This window comes from Prionailurus bengalensis, chromosome D2 (genome assembly GCF_016509475.1).
Source record: "Prionailurus bengalensis isolate Pbe53 chromosome D2, Fcat_Pben_1.1_paternal_pri, whole genome shotgun sequence".
Lineage (NCBI taxonomy): Eukaryota > Metazoa > Chordata > Mammalia > Carnivora > Felidae > Prionailurus > Prionailurus bengalensis.
Window position 1 is genome coordinate 58,643,248 of NC_057351.1, and position 19,441 is coordinate 58,662,688.

The following is a 19,441-nucleotide window of genomic DNA, read 5'->3' on the forward strand; positions in this document are numbered from 1 at the left end:
TATTTGAACTGTTAAGCTAAATCTTCCACATGCTATGCATGTGAAATTAGTTTTTTGAACATACATATGGGACTTTAAAATTATTTCTGGTTTATTTGTTAATCCTAACTTTGGAACCTATTGAGAGCTTTTCAAATCCTAATTCTTTCTCCCCAGATATTAAATATCTGTTCAAGCTTTAATTGAAAATAGGATAAGCTAAAGATTAAAAAAATTTTTTTTAAATCGGATTCTGTGTCTTCCTCTCTCTCTGTTCCTCCCCCGTTCACACTCTGTCTCTCTCTCTCTCTCAAAAATAAAGATTAAAAAAAAATTTTTTTTTAAAGAAAATAGGATAAGCACGCTTTCCCTACTGCAAATAAGAGTGTTGTCTAAGTCAGAGCCAAGGACAGTGTGAAAGGTTTTGTTTTGTTTTGTTTTCAACTAATCTAAAATGAGATATTCTTCTCCTTCGAGTACTATACAGTGAATGGATGGGCTCACCTGATCTACCAGGGTCACCCTGACTGTGTCCTCTGAACAGTGCCCTTATTTATGTCAGCTACCAGATTTAGAATCAGAGCCAGGAGAATACTCCGTGAAAGAGAGAGGGAACATATTTTAGAATTTGGTAGGTAATGGGTAATATTCTGTACAAAAAAATAACTATAGCTAATAGTGCCTCTACCTTGTATCCAGGGTGAAGGCAACAACGTGAGGTGAAAGGGTGACAAAAATAGTCTGTTACACAAGTGTTAAAGACTTGGTAAGTGCATTTGCCAAGAGCAGATGGACCCTGAGGTCATTCTTGCCTCTAAAGGAGGAAAACCTAGAGAAGGAAAGAATAGAGGGTGCATTAGAGTTCAAGGGTTTTGAAATCAGGTTACGCAGTGAAACGTAAGGAAGATGAAATATATTAGGAGGAACAATCTAGTTTCGATCTTTGTAACTTCAGGAGAAAACCTTTAAGTTGCCTAAAGTTATATAATACGAACAGGTTAAAAACGACCCAGGGCCCCTAACAAGATCTTGGCAAAGCAGATCCTAGACTCAACCAGTGTCTCTTAGTGTGCTGGTTTGGGTGTTGAGGTGGTAGCAGAATTCGGGGGAGGTTGGTGACATATGAGATAAGACAATGTTGTGATGGTAGAGTTGGTGGTGGTAGGAGGGAGGAATGTTCTAATGGGCTCTGTTCACTTAAGAAGTCTCAAGAGTTTCTTTGCGTTTTGTTTTTACTTTATGTGTAAGGTGTGCTTATACATAAAGAGTCAAACAGTTTTATAAGGCTTATTTTGAATTTTTTTACTTTTTACTTTTATTTTATTTTGGGAGAGAGAAAGAGACAGCATGCAAGCAAGGGAGAGGGGCAGAGAGGGAGAGAGAGAGAATCTTCAACAGGCTTCATGCTCAGCCCAGAGCCTGATGCGGGGCTCTATCCCATGACCCTGGGATCACGACCTGAGCTGAAATCAGGAGTGAGAAGCTCAGCCAACCAAGCCACCCAGGCACCCCATAAGGCTTATTTTGAAAATAACAATACCTCATCCACCTCTTCTTACCATGCTTATACGGCTACTTATTGATTTTAAAACTTTTTTGTGTGTTATTTATTGACTCCCACCATGGAAGATGAGAATTTCACCTTCTTCACCATCACAGCTACTCCCACCACCATATACCCATTCGGTCACATGGGCATGTGCATGCTTCACTTTTCCTGTTCTCCCAGTACAGTTGTGTTTTAATTTTTGGCTATATCAATATTCAGTATTGATATTACCATGACTGTGGAAATACTGTTCACACATGAGCCATGCAATACATCCATGATTTCTCTCCTGCACAACTCTGTTTTCTCTGAACCTAATGACTGTCTTTTTTTTTTCTTTTAGTTTTCTAGGCACTTATCATTAATTCAGCCCAAACTCCCCACCTGTTGTCTATATCTGTTCTAAATATATTTGGTTACTTGGGCATCCTATCAATTTCATCTTATTAAAGAGATCCCTCCTGGAACCTTCTCACCTGCTCCAGCCTGGACTGGCTGCTCTCCACGCCTGCTGCCTAGCTCTTGTTTGGTGAATTCTCTTCAGCATCATTCTAGAGTCCCTTTTCTGCTCTCCTACTTAGGATTCCCTGCTCCTGGATCCTTTGTGTTTCTCTTTCTTGGTTTCTTCTTACTTTGGAGAAGCCCCTTCCCTATTAGTCTCATGAAAAAGACCGTTCTTAAGTATTCTCTTTGTCTTCCATTTTTCAAAATTTCATGATGATGTGCCTTGGTATGGATCCATTTTCATTCAGGGTCAAGGACTTGGTGGACTCTTTCAATCTAGAAATGCTTGTCCTTCTGTCCTGAGAAATTTTTTGATTAATTATGTCCTTCTCTGTTCTCTCTCTCTCTCTCTCGAATCTTCAGAATTTATGCTCTATTTTTTTTTTAATCTTTCTCTTTTACTTTCCATGTCTTTTTCTCTGCTTAGTTTTCCAGGAGGTTTCCTCAATTTCATCTTACAAACCTTGTATTGAGTTTTTAAGATCTGCTATCATACTTTAATTGGCACAAGTTCTTTTGGAATTTTCCTTTTTATTGCATCTTGTCTTGTTCCATGGATGCAATCTTTTCTCTGTTTTCTTTGAGAATATTAACGATAGTTTTCAGGAATATTTTTCTTCCCCCTGCGTAGTCTCTTGTCCTCCAGCTTTTTTCCCCCCCTATTTTTGTTTTGGCAAATCTGTTTCCGCAAATAACTGATGATCTTTCGTGATGTATTTGTGTACATAGTGGAGCACCAAAAACCCAATCAGAGGCTCTGAGCGTGTGATAGAGCACATTCAATGCAAGCAAATCTTTGTGTTCCTGATCGGACTGCTTCTTGGAGTCATTCCCAATGCTATATCCTATGTTTTTCCTTTAAGCTGTCAGAGTTTGCAAAGAGGCTTCCTTCAATCTCCTGTCTGAGTAGTTCAGCCTGGCTGCCAGCATATTAGAAGCTGAAAGAAGAGAAGAGAATGAAGTATCTAAGCTTCAGTGTATATTCTTCTTAACCCCTACTTTTTTGTATGATACTGCGTAGTTTCTGTCTCCTGGTTGGATCTGAACAGATACAATAACGCTGCTTTTAAATGAATCTGGTGTTCCCCTGTCAAGAGATCCTTGATTACATTCCTACCAATGAATAAGCCTCCAGTGTTTTACCTCGAGTTGGGGGATCTTCTCCCCACAGAACAATTACCCTGTACTTAGCCACCCCTTCACACCATCTCCTCCTCCCCCCGCCACTTCCAAAGGTAGCTGGTACCACCAAATCTTGAACCTTTTTGGGTTCTTTAGTGTAAATCACATTGCTTCTTGGATATCCTCACTGCCTGCTTAAGCTTCAGCTTTCTAGGTTCTACTAAGACAGTAATTATTCATCCACCTGCTTTCCAGCTTCCAAAGTCTTGCTGTGGTCCTTTTTTCTGTTCTTTTTGACCTTCTGGGATTATGCCTTAAAAAACAAAACAAAACAAAAAACCCTCCTTACTGTTGTTTTACTAGAGTTTGGGGAGGGAGCAAAGGCAAGTGTTTAAAACGTCTTCCTTATCTTGAAACTCCTACAGTTTCTCAGAGCCTATTTATCCCACACATATTTATTGAGTGCCTCATATATGTTAGGTACTGTTTAAACACTTGGGTTACATCAGTGAACAAAACAGAATATCCTTGCACTTGTGGAGTTTACACACTAGTGTGTGTGTGGATGGAGAAATAAAAATTAAACGTAAATAAATACATTATATAATAGCGATTATATAGGTGAGGTAAAAAGTACATCAAGAGGGGTGCCTGAGTGACTCAGTTTGTTAAGCATCCAACTTCAGCTTAGGTCATGATCTCATGGTTCATGAGTTCAAGCCCCGCATAGGGCTCTCTGCTGTCAGCACAGAGCCCGCTTTGCATCCTCTGTCCCCTTCTCTCTCGGCCCCCCTCTCCACACACTCTCTCTCTGTCTCACTCTCAAGAAAGATATATGTATATATATACACGTTTACAAAAAAGTACATCAAGAAATGGAAAATCAAAAGTAATGGGCAGGCGGGTAGGCTGCAGTATTTACAGTGATCAAGGTAGGTGGCACTGAGAAAGTAAGATTTGAGCAAAGACTTGAAGGAATTACAATCATAAATATGTATAATCTTGGGACGCCTGAATAGCTTAGTCAGTTGAGCATCTGCCTCTTGATTTCAGCTCAGGTCATGATCCTAGGGTCATGGGAATGAGCCCACATTGGGCTCCACTCTGAACCTGGAGCTTACTTGAGATTCGCTCTCTCTCTCTCTCTCTCTCTCTCTCTCTCTCTCCACACCGCCCCCCCCACCGTCTACCCCTCTCCACCTCCCAACAGACAAACAAATAAATACATATATTCCTAATAGGATATGTTTGTACATATTTTCTACACATTTTATCCTCTCTTTATTCTTAGGCTGAGGGTAGACCAGTATCTTCTCTTTATTTTTCACCCTCACTGCACCTTGCATATAATTTTACAAAGGACCTGACATCACTGGCTCCCTAAGGGCCTGGAGAGATATTTGAACTTAGGGCCTGACTTACCGTATTCTTTTAGGTAAAAAACGACCTGAATCTCAATTTCTTCATCTGTATGTGGAATAACAGTCAACTGCTAGACCTCATCCTCTTCCTCGAAGCTAGTATCCATGGGCTTCTAAGATTTATAAAGGAAAAGTACAATGAAAATAGAGGTATTATAATGACATCTTTAATGATGAATGGGTGATAATCCACATTTTTTTTTTTTTTTTTGGCAGGGAGAAAATATTCAACTTAGCCTGGACATCAGCTTTACATTGAGGTATATTGAGGTAAGCTGGTTTGACTTTACCATTCCCCTTCAACCCACCCCTCAAGCCCCAACCCACATTCTTACAAGCTGGCTTGTTGATCAGATGGCCAAGCAATGTCCTTCTGTTCAGCATCACATTATAAGGAACTAACTTTGAGTATTTACAGGCCTGGCACTATGCTGGTGCTATTGATACTCATAACAGCCTGGTGAGACGTAAGCTACTGGCCCTATTTTCAAATAAGGAACATAAATCTCAGGAGAGTAAATAACTTGTTTAAAGTCACACTGCTAATAAATGGCACAACCAGAATTCAACCCATGTCAGTCTGATTCCCAAGCATGAGCCCTTTCTGCACACTACACTGCCTTCTTAGGACAGGCTCCGAATTGCATTTCAGAACACTTTGTGATTCACCAAATGCAGACACTAAATTGAAGAGTTTTGAAATGTCAGCAAACTAAGCTTACAAAAGTAAAGTAAAATCCTCTTTTATATAGTAAGTGTTTTAGTATGGGTTCTCCAGAGAAAGAACCAATGGGATATCCATCTTTATCTTTTATCTGTCTGTCTGTCTGTCAATGGATAGATAGATTTGCTATAAGCAATTGGCTCACGTGATTATGGAGGCTGAAAAGCCAAGATCTACAAAAGTCAAGAGCTGCAGTCAGGGAGCTAAAGACCCAGGAGAGTTGATGGTATAGTTCCGGTCCAAGTCTGAGTCAGAGTCCAAAGGAGGGAGAGGACCCATGCCCTAGCTTGAAGACAGTCAGGAAGAAAGAAAGAATTCTTTCTTACTCAGCCTTTTATTCTATTTAGGCTTTTAGCAGATTGGATGGAGGCCCACCCACACTGGAGAGGGCATTCTTTCTTACTCAGTTTACTGAGCCAAATGTTAATCTCATTAAAAAAAATCCTCACAGAGACACTCAGAATAATGTTTAACCATATATCTGGGCATCCTACGGCCCAATCGAGTTGACACAAAATTAGCTAGTACGGTAGGTAATAAATTCAGAAAATTCATTTCTCTAGGAGAAGCTAGTGGAAGAGAAATAAAAATGTTCTTTTAATACATAGTAAATACTTTTTTAATACATGTAAATGCTTTTTTTTTTTAATTTTAGAATGAGACGGGGGGGGCGGGGGGAGAGTGAGTGGGGGAAAGGGACAGATGAATCTTAAGAAGACTCCATACTCAGCATGGAGCCCAATGCAGGGGCTGCAAGATCATGACCTGAGCAAGATCATGACCTGAGCCAAAATCAAGAGTTGAATACCTGACCGACTGATCCACCCAGGTGCCCCCATAGTGTAAATACTTTATTTGTTGCATTGATGTATCTGTTGAATACTGTGTGTTCTTTGTTCTTTTCACATATTTTTAAATGGTTTGAGAAATTCATTGGCAAAGGCATAAATATCTACTAAGAGTACCTAGGATGAGGTTAGGGGGGCTGAGGATAATCCAGATCTCTTCCTATCATTTTGAGTGCTGTCAAAATAATATTTTTGATTCCAAGGATTTTCATTTTACTTACTGACATATTAAAACAAATAATATAATGTAATTTTAACTTAGACCCTCCAAGTTCCTTACATTCCTAGATTTCAAATAAATGTAATTAAATTTGTTTTGCCTATTGGTTTAACATGTGAGTGCTACATGAATTATGAATACACAGACTCTACCTCAACAGAGTCAAGGCCCTTATATAAACTCCCTGGATTACATCTCCTTCCGTAACTTCCTGAATTTACTATTCATTCTTCCCAGGCATTTTACTGCTATTTTACTCTTTACATAAAAGATAACATAGAAATTCTCCTGCAGCCTTGGGTTTCTTCTCCACTCAATATTACATTTGTAATACTCACCCATATTGATATAGCTGTAGTTATTCATTATATGTAACTAATATTAATATAACATATGTAGCTAAAATTATAGTTATTCATTATTGATAGATCTATAGTTATCCATTCTCCTGCTGACGGACATTGAGTTTGTTTCCAACTTTTAGCAATGAATAATCTATATCTGTCTCTTTGTATACAGGAAAAAACGTTTCTCTAGAATTAGAATTTCTGGGTCACAAAATATGAGCATCTTTGACTTTATTAGATGTTGATAAATTGTTCCCCAGAATGGTTGCACCAACTTACAGCCTAAGCAGCAGCACAGAAGACTTTCCACTGTTCCACTTACTCACCAACACTTGATAGTGTGGGACCCACTTTCCAACCTAGTTTTGTAGCTTTAACTCTCACTGCTCTCTTTCATGCGTCTTCGATTCCAGCCAAATTGTAGTACTCACCCACTCACCGTTCACACCCCTGAACGTATTCTGTAATTTATTTCCCTTCTCCCTCAAATAGCTACTCAGTAGGTATCCTGTATCAGAAACCCTGCTAAATGTTAGGAAAACAAACATGAAAAGACATGGCTCCTGCCCTAAAGGACTTTTTCTAGTTTCCTGGAGAGACAGACTTGTCAACAACAACTAGAATATAATTGTCACAATGAAAGTCGGTACAAATTACAGTATGCCGTAAGGCAGAAGGGGCACACAAGTCTACTTCTGTTTGGGGCCCGGGAGGGAAGAAGGTCAGAGAAAACTTCACAGAGGAAATGGTTTGGCCACGTTTTTACCAAGGCCTACCCCTACCTGGAAGATCTCATCCTGTACATTGCTCGCTTAAAGGCCAGCTCCCCACAAAACGTCCCAAACATTACATCGTCTAGCATTGCAGATATTAGTATACGTATAGTTTACCTCCTCTACTAAATTATCAACTCCTTAGTGAAAGGTATTGACCTCTTAGGCATCTTTGTATCTCCCATACAGTCTAGAAGGTTGCTGACACCCACCGTGTATTCAGTAAATGCTTACTGAATGAAAGATGAACACAAAGTAGTGGGGGTTACATCATTTGGCTCCCATTCTCCCAGATGCTTGACCCTTCAGACATTTTAAGTAATTGCTAAGTCAGACTGCTTTTTGCTATTGTCAAGTAACAGGAAGACTTCAAAACAAACAAGAAAACGAACAAATTCTTTTTAAGGTCATCTACCCTCTTCCATGGTGCAAAAAACATGTTATGTAACATTATAAAATCTAGCCAACCAAGAGCGCTTTCTCTGGTCTTCTCTTTCTTGCTTCCTTAATAAATTCTACATTCTCCTTTCAAAAGATCTTGCCAACATTAATTCATTACCACTGTACTCATCAGCAGAATGGAAAATATTTGCATATCTCTTTGGTATAGCAAAGGAAAAGAGGTCAGAAGCAATTCAGGACTTGAAAGCTAGTGGCTTTTATACTCTGTATTATGAGTCTCCCTCTTTTCTTTTCCAAACTGCACTCCTATTCCATAATGAAATAGGGAGTTTGATTGTGCTCCAGGATTTTGTGAGAAACACATACGAGCTGTAATCTAACAGATCAGTATGAAATAGTTTTTTACTCCATAGCTTTTCACACATGGCGACCCTATGATACTATCTCTACAGATGAAACCAGAAAGCTCTGAAAACATAGGTGAAAATATTTGTGAATAGGTAAAAAATTATATTGGCTTATAAATCCTCTATGTTAAAAACCAACCTGCAGACTAATGTATAATTGTTGAATCACTATATTGTACACCTGAAACTAATATAACACAGTATGTTAATTATACCGGAATGAAAATTAAAACCAACAGCAACAAAATTAGCCTGCAACCTTCCAAGATTTTAGGCTGCCAGAGAGACACCAAAGAGCAAACACCAAAGATATCTCTTAGATTCTCTGTTGTCACTGGGGCCATTTGGACATGGGTTGAAAGCAAAATCTACTAACAGGTGTACCCTTACAAAGAATTGCAACAGGATGGCGCGCCTGGATGGCTCAGTCGGTTGAGCGTCCGACTTCGGCTCAGGTCATGATCTCACAGCTTGTGAGTTTGAGCCCCGCTTCGGGCTCTGTGCTGACAGCTCGGGACCTGGAGCCTGCTTCGGATTCTGTGCCTCCCTCTCTCTCTGCCCCAACCCACTCACATTCTGTGTCTGTCTGTCTCAAAAATAAATAAACATTAAGCAAAAATTAAAAGAAAAAAAAAACAAAGAATTGCAACAGGAAATCATTCATTAAGAAAGATAAGAGGCAAGTACTCGCCTATCATAGTGAGGATCTTTAGATTTCCTTCAGAAGGGAAATGCCTTTTGCATCTTGTCTTAGGACCAAGACAGGAGATTCGGGGGGGGGGGGGGGGGGGGGGAGGGAGAAAAAATTCTTTTCACGGAGACATTTTCAATAGCAATTGCAATTCTTTTTATTTACTTAAAACATTTTACACAAAAGGCTATTTTTGCAATGATTTAGTTACCACAAGAATCAGGAGGAAACAAACAGGAACTTGCTGGTTTCACTCTGGTGATGGAGGACCAGGATACACCATCTGTGAATGTTTCCAAACTTCAAGATGAATATAACACTTCTATCAGTTACTAGACTTGTGTGAAGAAAGTGAACCTCTTCACAATTATGCAGTAAGGGACCTTATAAGGATGTAGCGTGGGATAAAGAGGTTGGTGAGTCTCCCCAGCCAGGTATAGGCTCTAAGATACAGTGGTGATAGGCTGGTGCCGGCCAAAGGGCAGAATGATTGCTTAGGGCAGGAATGAATGGGAGCCTTCGCTGCTCCTTCTGGCAGTACTTCTTCCTTTCAATTTTGTGAGCATACACTTTTCTGTATATTCATCCCACTCCTCCCTCTGTCTGGAAGAAATAGACACTGGCCCCTCGTAGCCCTGTTCTTAATATAACACTGAAGGCTTACTTTCAATGATCTCTGGCCTTGGAAATCTATACTTCTTTCTCCCCAGCCTGGTAATTAAATGAGTGATGCAATAAAAGGAAAAGGAATCGGTCAGGCTTTTTTCGTTGCCAGTAAAAGGTACACCTTCTTATCTTCTGTATTCACCCAGCAAAGCTAATAAATTTTTTAAGATCCTGTATTTGTGAGGCTACAACTGACGTAAACTCAGATTAAGATAAAGTGTCAAATCCAACCTCAGACAGACCGGGCTAGGCCAGAATTTTGACACTCACATAGAAGAGTGGAGTGCTTCTCTGGTTCAGCTAAGCATCCCTGCTCCCAAACTCTCAACAACATTGATTCCAGAATCCTAGAACTGGAAGGGACCTTTGTCCTTGTGATTACCCCTTAGTCTTGGTCCCCGTGAGTCTTTCCTCCAAAAATGTCCTTTTATGTGAAGTAGGGCCACAGTGAACCAGAGTTGGTTTTTTTTTTGTTTTTGTTTTTTGGTCTGTTACCTCTTTGTAATCAGAGGAAAACAACTGGCTGAGATTGTTGTCAGTACGTGGGTGTGGCTGGAAAAAAAATACCCTCTGTGACCAATAGTTCTTTCTTCACTGTACTCTGCTTTCATACTGTTTCTCATGAATAAAACATATTCACATGACATTTTGTGCTTTTCTCTCCTTATTCAGTCGATGCAGATAGCCACTTACTCCTAGGCGGTTGAAGAGAAGTGCCAGCTCCGGGTAGCCAGAGATCAAGCAAAAGGTGCATGAAAAAGCTACAGCATTTGCTTAAGAGCACATGATGGAACCCACTTAGAAATGCGATGAAAAATCAAAGTCCTAAATTCTGGTCGATAAGCTTTTTATAGGGAAGAGAACTTATCTACTTTCCAGGACAAAAGAAATCCCCGCCTCTGATTTTTAAATGAAAAGCTATCAATACTTATTGATGCCTATTACAATGGCGGGCACTGGGTACACAGTAAATACAATACAGTCCCTGCTTTCACAGAGCGCAGAGCCCAATGGGATGAGCAGATAGGAAACAACAACAACAACAATTTTAAATATAGCAGTGTTAGGAGAGAAAGAAAGAGCCTCATGATAGACAGTGAGAGAAGAAACGACAGAAGGAAAGAGGGAAGGAAAGGAGAGAGAGAGCCTGAGCAATTTCAAACGTAAACTTTTGGCAAAAACTACAAACTTGGGCCAGTTTGAAAATAAGAGCCTTCACTAAGGTGAACATGATAGCTTTGTTTTTGTCAAATAAGGTGAATCGTTTGGAAGGTCACATACAGCAAGAGCAGTGAGGTTCGAGCTGAATCAAGTGGAGACAGAGACATGGCTCATCCTAAAATGTCAGAGGCAGCTATGGCTCGTCTAACCGGGTCGTGCTATCTCCAGTCACTGACCTTTCTGCTCTTCTGTTCTCTAGAGTGGCTGCTTGGCACGTATTGGCTTTTCCCATAGCTGAATTATTTCTCTGCCAACTTGGCTTATGAAATGTCTACAAGCAGTTTAAATCATCATGACGAAAGACACAAAAAGGTCCGGAGGGCTTTTAGATCACGTTTTCCTAATTTTTTTCTTCTCTTCTCTTTTCTTTTCTTTTCTTTTCTTTTCTTTTCTTCCTCTTCTCTTCTCTTTTCTTTTCTTTTCTGTCTTTTTTTAAAGTGAACAGGTAAGAAACAAAGGTTACCAGGAGGATTTTCAACAGGTTTGCCTCTAACCTTTGCAGAGCTACCTGTGAGAGAAACAAAGGCCCACATACTGTATTTAAATATTTAGCATGCATAGATCAAGCTAGCCAACTTAAATAAAATAGGATAAAGAGATAGTCTCTCCTTTTACCTTGACACACATGCCTTCATGTTCTAGAAGGCTAGATTTGGGTTTAGAATTCTCAAACGCCTTGGAGTTCCACACGAGGAAGCGATGGCGTGGGAAGAGCTGGTCCCCAGTCCCCAGCCTCTGGTGCCCCTCTGTCCCTATGCCAGCCCCATCCCACACTGGAGGGCCTTTCTGCTCGTTCAGGTGAATCCGGTAACTAACATGATTCAGTTCCAGTCACACAAGCTTCAAACAGCCACCCCTGGGGTCTGGCAGTGTGCGCACTGGGGCTGCGGTTCACCCTTAGAGGAAAGACGCAGGCAAGAGGCCCATGGCTTGGGTCTATTTGGGAAGGAATGCTGGGATTCTAGGTGCTCAGAGCTTGGTCTGAAAGAGGAGAACACAGATTCGTGGTGGACACATCCCCTTGGTCCCATGGATGCCTCCACTTGCTGAAAAGAGCATCAAATGGGACCCCAAAACCTGGGACTCAGGGCAGGGGCTCCTCTTGCCTGGGTCCAAGTACATACCAACTTTCAAATTTTTTTATTCACTTTGATTAAAGTAATAAAGTTATTTTTATTAAAGTAATACTTGTACACTAAGCAGATCAAATAGTAAAGACTAGTTTATAATGGGTGTCAACTCTCTCTCCCTTCCCTGCTGCCACACTTCAGAGACAACCTCGTGGAACCACCAGGTCTTCTAGCATTTCTCTCAATAACCCTAGATTACATCCTCACTTCTACCTATTAATTTATCAACTGTAGACATTATTGTTTTTACATAAACAACCTTAAACTCCACAAAAGTTGCAAGTACATGACAAAGAACTTTTTTTGTTACTGAACCATTTGAAAGTAAGTTGCCAATATGATCCTCATCAGCCTTGTATTTTTGTTAGTATTTCCAATAAGCGAGGGTATTTTCCAACATAACCACATTACAATCATCAATCCTCCAACCTCATTCGGTTCCCAACAATGTCCTTTTTTTTTTTTAATTTTAAATATTTTATTTATTTTTTGAGAGAAAGAGTGTGAGTAGGGGAGGGGCAGAGAGAGAGAGAGAGAGAGAGAGAGAGAGGGAGAGAGAGATTGAGAATCCGAAGCAGGCTCCGAGCTCTGAGCTGTCAGCACAGAGCCTGACATGGGGCTTGAATCCATGAGCCATGAGATCATGACCTGAGCCGAAGTCAGCCGCTTAACTGACTGAGCCACCCAGGTGTCCCCCCAACAATGGCCTTTTCAGCAAAATAATCCAGTCAGGAATCATGCATTGCAAATAGTTATCATGTCTCTATAGTTTCCTTCAATCTAGAATAGTCTTTTGATTTTCAGGATCTTAACTCTTTTGAAGATTAAAGGTCACCTTTTCTTTTTTTTTTTGAATGTCCCTCAGTTTGAGTTTGTCTAATATTTTCTCATGATCACATTCAGGTTATGGGCCTTGAGTATCACGTGAGTGCACATGCTGTGTTCTCATTGGCATCCTCCCAGGTGGCACATTACTTAGCTGTGTCTCATTATAAGGGATATTGATTTTGTTCATTTGATTAAGGTGGTGAAGGAAGGGTACTATTTCATAATTATTCTGTGGAGATGGGGTGCCTGGGTGGCTCAGTAGGTTAAGCGTCCGACTTCGGCTCAGGTCATGATCTCACAGTTTGTGGGTTTGAGCCCTGTGTCGGGCTCTGTGCTGACAGCTCAGAGCCTGGAGCCTGTTTCAGATTCTGTGTCTCCCTCTCTGCCCCTCCCCTGTTCACACTCTGTTTCTGTCTGTCTCAAGAATAAATAAACATTAAAAAAAATTTTTTTTAATAATAATTATTCTGTGGAGAAATACTTTTTTGAGACTATTTCAATATCCTGTTTCTCAGCAAATGGACACCCTCCTCACCACACTTGAAGTCTAACATCCAGTGTCAGGTGGCCCCTCACGGCCCCCTCACTTCCTTAGACTCCAGCTCCAAACCCCAGGCACCATTGCCTGCCTCAACCAATCCTACCATGAAGACATCCACCTTGCTTTCCTAGTGGCTTTGGATTGAAATGTTCATGAAGGGAAGGACGGGAAGGAAAGGGAATACAAAGAAAGGAAAAGGAGGGGAAAGGTAGAGGAAAGGGAAGAAAAAGAGCAATTCTGATTTACTCTCATTGAGGAGAATACGGAAATAATCTGAAGTAATGATAATTCAACATTAGAAAACTCTTGCATCTGAAAATAAGGGCTTACCGCTTACACTAACCTTTGATTATTATTCTCTTTCCTCACTGGCAAGACAAAATCATACTGTGATATTTATTTAAGTAGAAAAACTAAGAAAAAGATACCTCTAGGTCACACGGCAAATGATTTGCTGAACTAAAACAAAAAACTTGCGGGGTCAAGTGTATCACCACCTCATCTCTATGATTTCACCTGGCTAGCTCCTGCCTTTTGTTTAGAAAGTATAGGTAGAGTTAGTGCCTATACACTGTGTCTTGAGGAATACCGTGAGGTCCCAAATATCTGCTGGGGGAAAGTGTTCCCATTGATCTGTCATAGCTCCATTCTCTTTTTTATGGACTCTGAAATTCACATGATTTGTCACACATTTGGGGAAGTTAAAAAAAAATTGGGAGACAGCCTTCAGGAAGTCTTTGTTTAAATGTACATTTATTGCCTGAAAGACAGCAGGCTTTAAAGAGAGAGTCCTTTAGGGCGCCTGGGTGGTGCAGTCAGTGAAGCGTCTGACTCTTCATTTCGGCTCAGGTCATGATCTCACTGTGAGTTCCAGCCCCACATCGGGCTCTGCTCTGATGGTGTGGAGCCTGCTTGGGATTCTGTCTCCCCATCTCTCTGACCCTCCCCTGTTTGTGCTCCCTCTCTCTCTCTCTCGAAATAATTACATAAGTTTAAAGAAAGAGAGAGAGAGAGAAAATCCTTTAAACACCCTATTAGTGGTGTATGTAACAAGTTCAGCTCCACAAATACCTATTGAATATACCTCTTGGGCCAGGTACCGATATGGATTTGGTAATGAATGAGACAGATATGGTCCCTGCCTCAGGGAGCACCACACTACAAATACGATGAATGTCACAAAAACAGAAACCACAGGGAGCTTGCAGAGGGCATACCATGAAGAGCTAACCTGGATAAACTTCCTGGCAACTGGAAGAAAATAGGAATTAGTTAAGTGAAAGGTTAGGGGGAGAAGGGAGACGGGGCAGCAGACTGCTCTGGGCAGAGGGAAAGGAATGTGTTAATGCTCAAAAAGTAGAGTATTATGAGAGTAGACAACAAAAAAGGAAGGGCGGCCAGAGATAAGGTAACTTTATAAGCAGGGAAGGAAGGACCAGGCATAGAGGGCCATGGTAAGACATATAGACTGAATTCCATTGAAGGGTTTTAAACAGGGAAATGATATGCAGATTTGCATTTTTAAAAGACCGCTGTGAATATAGTGTAGTGAATAGACTTTGGGCATAAGGATAGATACAGGGAACCCCTTAGGAAGCTATTTTAGTAGTCCAAATGAGAGACATTGCTTGTGGTGGCATGGAGGGAAGAGGACAAACTGAAGATATATTTAGGAGTTTGAATTGGTAGGACACATAGAATTGATACAATGCACAAAGGAGGAAGAGTCAAAGATGATTGATTCTTGGTCTTTACCTTGGTAGTGTTTGCAATGATTACGGCCAATTAGTTATTTGTGCCATTGTTTATTTAATGTCTGCCTTCCTCACGGGATTATACGCCACCCAAAGACAATCTTGTTCCACACCTTATTCCTTGCGTGCATGCTCTAGTGTGGTTTGTGGCACATAACCGTGCTTAAAAGCTATTTGTTGGTTAAATGATATTTTTAGGTATAAGCAGATGGGTTTCTGGTGGTATCATTCACTGAGATAGGGACATGGAGCAGGAAGGAGCAGTTTAGAGGGTGAATTTTGACCGTGCTGAGTACCTGTGAAATTCCAAGGGGAAACGTCCTGTATGCAATTGGAAATATGAGTCTAAACCTCAGGAGAGGGAGATGGGCTGGACAGATATGGTAGTCATGAGCATAGGGAAGGCAATCAAAGCCATGGAGTAGATGAGATAACCTAATCAGCAAATTTGGAATAAGAAAAGGAAACCCCAAGAGAGCACACAGAAGTAATATTTAAGGGTTGTGCAGAGGAGGAACAGCCAACAAAGGAGTTTGAGAGGTGGCCAGAGTGTTCTGGTGGCCAGAGGTAGGAGGAAACCCGGGAGCAAATAGAGTCTGAGGTTTAAGGGAAGAGCGTTCAGGAAAGAAGGAAGAGTCAACAGTGTCCAATGCTTTCGAGAACTCAACGTGGGGAGTACTTGATAACCAGCTTCAATACAGTGGTGGACGAAAGCCAGAGTGATGTAAGGTGAAAGTGTGGAGAGAAAACAGATTTAGCCAATGCAACCGGCCCAGTAACTTATTTATTTAGCTGGTTAGTTGTCATCTTTCAAAACAATCATGCTCCAGAGAGGATAAAATGCAGAACGTGAATTTTTAAAAAAGAGAGCACGGAGTGTGAGTGGGCTCGAGTCCGTGATGAGGCAATAACACGGAGGTTCAGGGGGAATGAGGAGATCTCCAGGATGAGTGCCTGTAAGTGGGAGGAGAGTAGGATAGATAACTGATTATTTCATCATTTTGCCTTAGGTCAGCCCTAATCCTTACCTTCAAAGAATGTCAAAGGATTTACTGACAGGATTTAGCCAATGGAGCTCCACCTCTCACAGACAGATTTCGTTAAGGCCCTCACTCAAATCCAAGAAGATAAAGTTCTGTTGAGAAATTTTAGGGCATTTCTTGAAGCTTTTCAACCTCTTCTCCGCAAAGAAGCTATCCAGTGGAAAGCAAAAAATATTTAAAAACAGCAACAACAAAAACCTCTCTTAGCTAAGAAACTGGGATTCATATTTACCTAACTTTTGGTTCAGGGATTTGATTTTTTTGTGTCTCATCATTCTTGCCCCTTATCTAGTTATAGGGATGTTAACAGAACTACTAAAATCATCTGTGTGAAATACTTAAAACAAAGTCAGTGGTAAAAATACAAGGTGACACTTCCTTCCCCAGAGGTAATAAATTTAGCATTAGCCTAAAGTACCATTTATTCCTGGGGGTTTATACATTTAGTCCAATCGCTAACTAGAAAAATGGAAAGATAAAGTATAGATTCTGTCTCAGATTTTGAAATTTCTAGGATCATAAGGTCAGGGAAAGTTGGCATGAAAAATGCCTTCCTAATCCTTAAGTACGGAAAACCAGACCCTAGCCTCAGCCCTGACCTCTGTGGCCCCCCAGGTGACCTTGGGTCCTTACAGCACTTTGGTTAGAGGTAAACACACTCCACCTACTCTGCCTGGCTAGCCAGTCCTCAGTTCCCCGCTCCCTCAAGGCTGTATCTTCCTAGCTTAAGCGGTTGGGACGAATCTTCTGTTCCTTGTGTTCCCTATCCAATCATTTCACCACCTTAATCTCTCCTGCCATAGAGCTTCTTGTTCAGAGGAGGTTAAAGTTGATTTGAATAGAAATCTGAGTGTAGAAAGTACAGAAAGTCAAATTTCTACCTAGAAAGCAATATCTCCATGGCACATATAAGACTGTTATTAATAGGCAGGTTAATTCAGAAACTAGGCAAATTTGGGAATAAAGAAGTTGTAGGAAAGCTGTCCTTTCATTGTACTTTGGTAACAGCAAACATGTTTTTTGTGTGTATGCGTTTCTCACAAAGCTCTGTCCTCAGTGCACACTAAGTGATAATGAGGATTAAGGGGCTTAGAAGCAAACTCAAAAATACCCAAGATGGGAGCTCCAAAAACACAGGCCTTCATTTCCTTTAATCTTTACCCACCTCTTTTTCTCCAGTTAAGTTTTCCTGGCTACCACAAACTCCTTCCTATTATTGTTTCCCTCTATCATTACAATTTAGAAAAGGGCCCTTAACATCTGTCCCTAAAATCCATTCCTTCAACACAGACTTAGGTGCCTTTTACTTTTCACCATTGTGCCAAGTACTGAGGTTACAACTGTGAATTGGAATTGATCCTCAACTTCAAGGAACTTCTGATTCAGGGGTGATTCAAGAATAAAAGGAATTCAAAGATTTATGGTGACCTAAAGCATTTTCCGGACTATAAAGGTGATAACACCTGGATCTCCTTTATAGCTAAGTACATCTTCTGATTTTGTATTACTGAAACCATGGCTCCAAGTCTAAATACACCTGTGTATGCATATAACCTTAGATGTTTACACTGTTAAATTTAAACTGGTCCTTAAGTACAGGGCTTTTGCAATTCATTCATTCCTGGGTTTGTCTCTGAGGTATTTCTTAATACTGATGTCAGAAGTTTCAAGCATACCCACCAATTTTGAGGGTCAAAGGGCATATCTGATAATAAGAACGGTGTTTGGTGTCCACGGATATTTTCTTTTCCCTGGTTCCTTTAAAAAAAAATTAATCAAGTTTTATTTTTACAAATGTGCAGTTGGTGGGATCTGTTCATGGATCTTCACCGGCAGCTAGCGTCTCTCCATCCTTGAGGATCCTAGTGTAAATGACTTGGGTCCTGTGCTTTGAAATCCGTTTAAAAAGTCTTTACTAAGGAGCTTCTGGGGATGCGTGGGTGGCTAAGTAGGTTAAGCGTCCAACTCCTGATCTCGGATCAGGTTGTGATCTCATGGTTCGTGGGTTTGAGCCTCACGTCAGGCTCCTCACTGACAGCCTGGAGCCTGCTTGTGATTCTCTCTCTCTGCCTCTCTGCCCCTCCCCCTCTTAAGCCCATATGTGCTCTCTCTAAATATAAATAAATAAGATTAGAAAAAAAAAGGGAGAGAAAGACATCAAAATAAGATTATATTAAAAAAGAGCTTTTGAAAGGCTGCCCTGGCAGGGGAACCACGAATCTACTGTCTCTATGACAACAGCCAGGGTTATAAGCTTATAGTCAGGAACTTCCTTACAAAGTTTGTCATATGTCTGCTTTGTCAAACAAGACCAAGTTACTGAGCTTGTCTTGAACTTTGCCTTTGGACCACCTCTTTTTGGCCTTGCTTCCAGATTTGTTCACCAGGTCTTTGTCTTTCTTGGCTGACTTTCCGGCATCTCTGTTCTTGTCCTTGGGCGGCATGGCCATGGTGAGGCTCAGACGGCAGCTGCTGCCCCTGCGGCCTCACTATCTTCTCCCTAGCTTTGATGGCTTGGTTTGCCTCGTGTGAGAGATATGTTGAATTATTATGTAGAATTCATATTTAACAAACAGCTTTGCAGAGCTGAGTTGTGATACTCTCCATTTTGTTAACCAATTTGACTATTTGAAACGTGTTTTTACAATTTATTTATTTATTTTTTAAATGGCTATTTATTTTTGAGAGACACAGAGACAGAGCGTGAGTGGGCGAGGGGCAGAGAGAAAGGGAGACCCAGAATCCGAAGCAGGCTCCAGGCTCCGAGCTGTCAGCACAGAGCTGACAGGAACCTTGAGATCACGACCTGAGCTGAAATCAAGAGTCGGATGCTTACCGACTGAGCCACTCAGGCACCCCTAACCAAACTCCTAAACAACCAATTTTGAGAATGGCCTCCACACTTTTAGGGGCATGGGAGATAAATGACAGGAATCCTGAAGCATTTGAAAGTTACAGCCTGGTGGAGTCAAAGGGTCACCGGATTTGCAGTCAGGAGACATTGATTGTAGCCTAGCTGTAGTAATCCTCTTTGTTATTTTCCGGGTCTTAGCTTTCTCATTTCTTAAATAATGGCAGTGAATTTCATAATCTCAAAAGTCTCTTCTGGATTGAATAGCCTATTATTCTACAATAGGTAACATGCATTTTACTTAAGGTAAAGTGATATAGAGTGATTTGCACAGATCGCAGAGATTTTGTTTTAAGTATAGCAATATCCAAGAGTCATCTTAAACTCTTATTCATTCTGTAGCTACAGTACAGTGTAGAA

General features: G+C 40.8%; 1 protein-coding gene and 1 pseudogene across 1 annotated transcript in view; one reads left to right on the plus strand and one right to left on the minus strand.

The window, feature by feature from the left end:
• Positions 1–17,986: 17,986 nt before the first annotated feature.
• LOC122492626 lies at positions 17,987–18,614 on the minus strand (annotated as a pseudogene).
• Positions 18,613–19,441, plus strand: part of WNT8B (Wnt family member 8B) — a 54,260-nt gene continuing 53,431 nt past the window's right edge. Inside the window, exon 1 of the mRNA XM_043596115.1 lies at positions 18,613–18,621. Coding sequence (XP_043452050.1) covers positions 18,613–18,621 — 9 coding nt within the window. The remainder of the gene's footprint in view (positions 18,622–19,441) is intronic.